Genomic DNA, 3,300 nt, shown 5'->3' with positions numbered 1-3,300 from the left:
GCTGCCATCTATCTCCAAGATGATGAGGGGAATCTGCAGAGCACATTGAGGTGTGTCCACATGAACCCCAGCTGTGCAATGTCAGCATTGCAAGCTCTCTGCTCATCAAGGGCTTTGCATTCAAATGTCTGTTCAGCATCTCCAGGTAAGTTTTTCTACCAGGAGACAAACCTGAGAGAATTCTCTAAGATCAGCTGAAAGTGTGTACACAGTCTATGCCTGATTTCATACTATGCCTGATTCCATAGTGAGGAAATTACCTCATTACCTGCCCGAATCGCCGAATCAGATTCGGCTGAATCAATTCTGGATAGTTATTCAAAACAGTGAATCAAATAACTGTCCCCCGAATCGGCTGAATCTGAAGCGAATACTAGCCGTTTCGCACAGGCCTACCTTTTTCTAGCTTGATCCAATGTATATGAAGAAATGGAACACAACACACTGCTGTTGTCTTTTATCCACAACTAGTATGTTCTGTAATTGTAAAATGTTAGGTACAGGGCTCCTGCAGATCTTGTAACATTTTCTTTATTTGTGGCACTAACAGATATCAGTATTTTACAATATATAATATACAGTAACTAAGTGCAGGTGGCTATATATTCTCTCTCTTTTTTAACATTACATTACACATCTATGTTTTTAAATCCCAGCTCTGAACAAAAACAAGCAACTTCCATTCTGGTCTGGTAATTATCAAAAATTTAAATGTACAAACTTTCACTTCCTCAGTTTCATTACAATATAGGAAATATGAAAAAAGACAATTTGATTTGTCCTTTTTAAGTTATCATTTAAATTTAACAAAATATTTTCAAAATATATACAATGACAACTACGAAAGTAGTTAATATTTTTAAAATCTACTACTATAAATACCTGTGAAGCGGTGTGCTACAGCCATGAAGAATGAGAGGGACCAGATTATATTCAATTTATACCAGCTTGGGGACTTAGTCCTGTTCTTACAGATGTGAGTGAACACTGCGGCATTTGGGTGGGCATGAAGGACTCCCATATTTTTTGAATCTCTAAGCAGCATTCTAAATCCCTCACAGTCCTTGCTGTAGATGAAGGTCCCTTTATTTTTCCTTAATTTAATCTTTCAATGTTGGAAGAACATCACAAATGTTACTAGGGTTCAGTATATCTCTGCAGGTTCGTATTCTATACGTCATATATCCCATAAGTAACTTCTCAATAGTACACCGCCTCACATTCAGTATTGACTATGTGTATAGTGAATGTTCTAGAAAGAGAGTTCACCTAATTAGAAAAAACAGTGACTTCAGTATATGGCAATTAAGGCCTTTCAGAATGTATCATAACTTTTTCCTTGTGATTATTTTTTCACAAATAAATGTGATGGATCTTTATTCTACTTCCCCCCCCTTATTGCTTATAACCATCTTCCAAATCAAAGAGCAAGAAGCAAATAAATGTTTGAAACAGTTACATATTTTAAAACAACTTAAAAATGAATGTGTTACATTTCAGAGAGCTAGCAAAAAGTCTTTTAATTTAGCCCATAAACATAATTAAGTATTAAAGCAGGACTACACAGTGTTTATATTCTTATTAACCTGCCAACAAGAATGGTTTATTGGCAACCTTAAATATTCAGAGGCAAAATGCAGTTTCTTGGCACAGAAGCTGTGCAGCAAAGCAATGTATTTTTTCCCTTAGAACTATTTTGCCGGAACAAAAAGAAGATTAACTGCAACTTATTTTGGCCTGTAGACAGGGGAATAAACTGAACTTCTTGATGTTCTTTGCCACTTCAGTCTTGAATGATGATCATGGGATCATGTGGGGTTATATTTTCCAATTACTTGTTCTTTATCCACGATTCAAACTAGCAGAGGGACCTGTAACAAAGAAAAGCAAATAATCACTCAAGATATTTTTAAACTTCCAACTGCTGACTTTACTAACCAAATATTCTCTTGTGGGGCTATTTTATTATTATTTTTAAATCACCTCTCTTTATTAGAGCCAAGCAAATAGACTGCATTGAGTAATCCACAGTGTGAATTTCATGCCTTTTCCTTTATGTGGACTACATGTGGTCAGATCAAGATTTCTCCGTCAGCTTGATGGATGTCCACTTCTACATCATGTGATGATTTTCTCCATGGATTTATTTAACATTGGACTGATCACAAACGCTGATCATGTGCATTCAGTGCTGAGCAGTGAAAATATAAGCTGTATTGGTTAGTTGTAATAGGTCACAAGAATGAGTTTTTTCCTTCCCTAGATGCGGAGAACTCCCATAGGCTCAAATACAGGAAAATACTTAAACATTTGTTTATAGTTCATCCCTAGTCATGAAAACACTAAAGCATATGCTTAACTCTAAACACGCATTTAAGTGCTCTTCTGAAATAGGGATGTTTCCTGAACCAAGGCTAATGGAAAGGCCCCGACCTGTCTGTGATATAAGACCTAATACATACACACATCTGCACACACACCACTTTTAAAAACAGAGGTCATATGGATGCAGTTGTGCTGATGTGAAAATAGTGTTTTGCTCACTAATAACAGTGGAGAACTTGGCCCTAGATAGGCAGGAACATCTTTTAATTTCATTTCTAATATCAATAGAATTATCTTATTCCTTTGTCTATGCTGTGATCACTTTGTATTTCTTTTTCTTTTTATGACAGCCAAGAGTTAAAATAATGCATGTGCTTCTGTCTGTACTGGTAGCTTTTCCTTCAGCCAGAAGAAAGCATGCATTTCATTTACAAAGAATGATTCCTTGGTGTATATGACACGAGGGAAACTAAATATGCAGCACCAAAATTCAGTCAGGAACCATATGGTGCCCTCTACCTGCCTATACAAGTCTCAGGTGAAGTCAATAGGAGCTACATGCAGAAACTGAGAAACAATATGGCCTATTTATTTCTAAAAAACTGACAGCACCCTGCGTACATGTGCACAGCCATGAAAAGAAGCATTATAACAGACAGAACTTTCTATGTGGGAAAAAACAAATCTTGCATTAAAAAGCTATAAAATTAAATATGCTTTAAAACCAGGTTTTAATCAAACAGGTTTTATGCTACATGTTGACTTTGGAAATGTGAATACCACTCTGCTTCCTGCAGTCTCTTCATTGCATGTAATGAAGTAAACCCTCTGCTTATGAAAGCTTATGCCATACATCTCTGACTTATTCTATAAAGGTACCAATCTACACTGCCTTCCGCTAGACTTAAGACTAATATAGCTAATGACCTCTCTCACTATGCACACTGACAAAGCAATTATTAAAAAAAAAAAAAA

At 36.1% G+C, this 3,300-nt stretch overlaps 1 protein-coding gene across 6 annotated transcripts in view; it reads right to left on the bottom strand.

The window, feature by feature from the left end:
• Positions 1–515: 515 nt before the first annotated feature.
• The window catches only part of COBL (cordon-bleu WH2 repeat protein), a 186,994-nt gene continuing 184,209 nt past the window's right edge, over positions 516–3,300 (bottom strand). For all 6 annotated transcript variants that reach the window (XM_019540888.1, XM_019540897.1, XM_019540913.1 and 3 more), the window contains one exon: positions 516–1,871. In XM_019540888.1, the coding sequence (XP_019396433.1) occupies positions 1,854–1,871 (18 nt within the window). In that variant the 3' untranslated portion in view covers positions 516–1,853. The remainder of the gene's footprint in view (positions 1,872–3,300) is intronic.

Source organism: Crocodylus porosus, unplaced genomic scaffold, assembly GCF_001723895.1.
Source record: "Crocodylus porosus isolate Cpor-Errol unplaced genomic scaffold, CroPor_comp1, whole genome shotgun sequence".
NCBI classification, from domain to species: domain Eukaryota; kingdom Metazoa; phylum Chordata; order Crocodylia; family Crocodylidae; genus Crocodylus; species Crocodylus porosus.
This window is presented reverse-complemented; position numbering and strand designations above follow the sequence as displayed.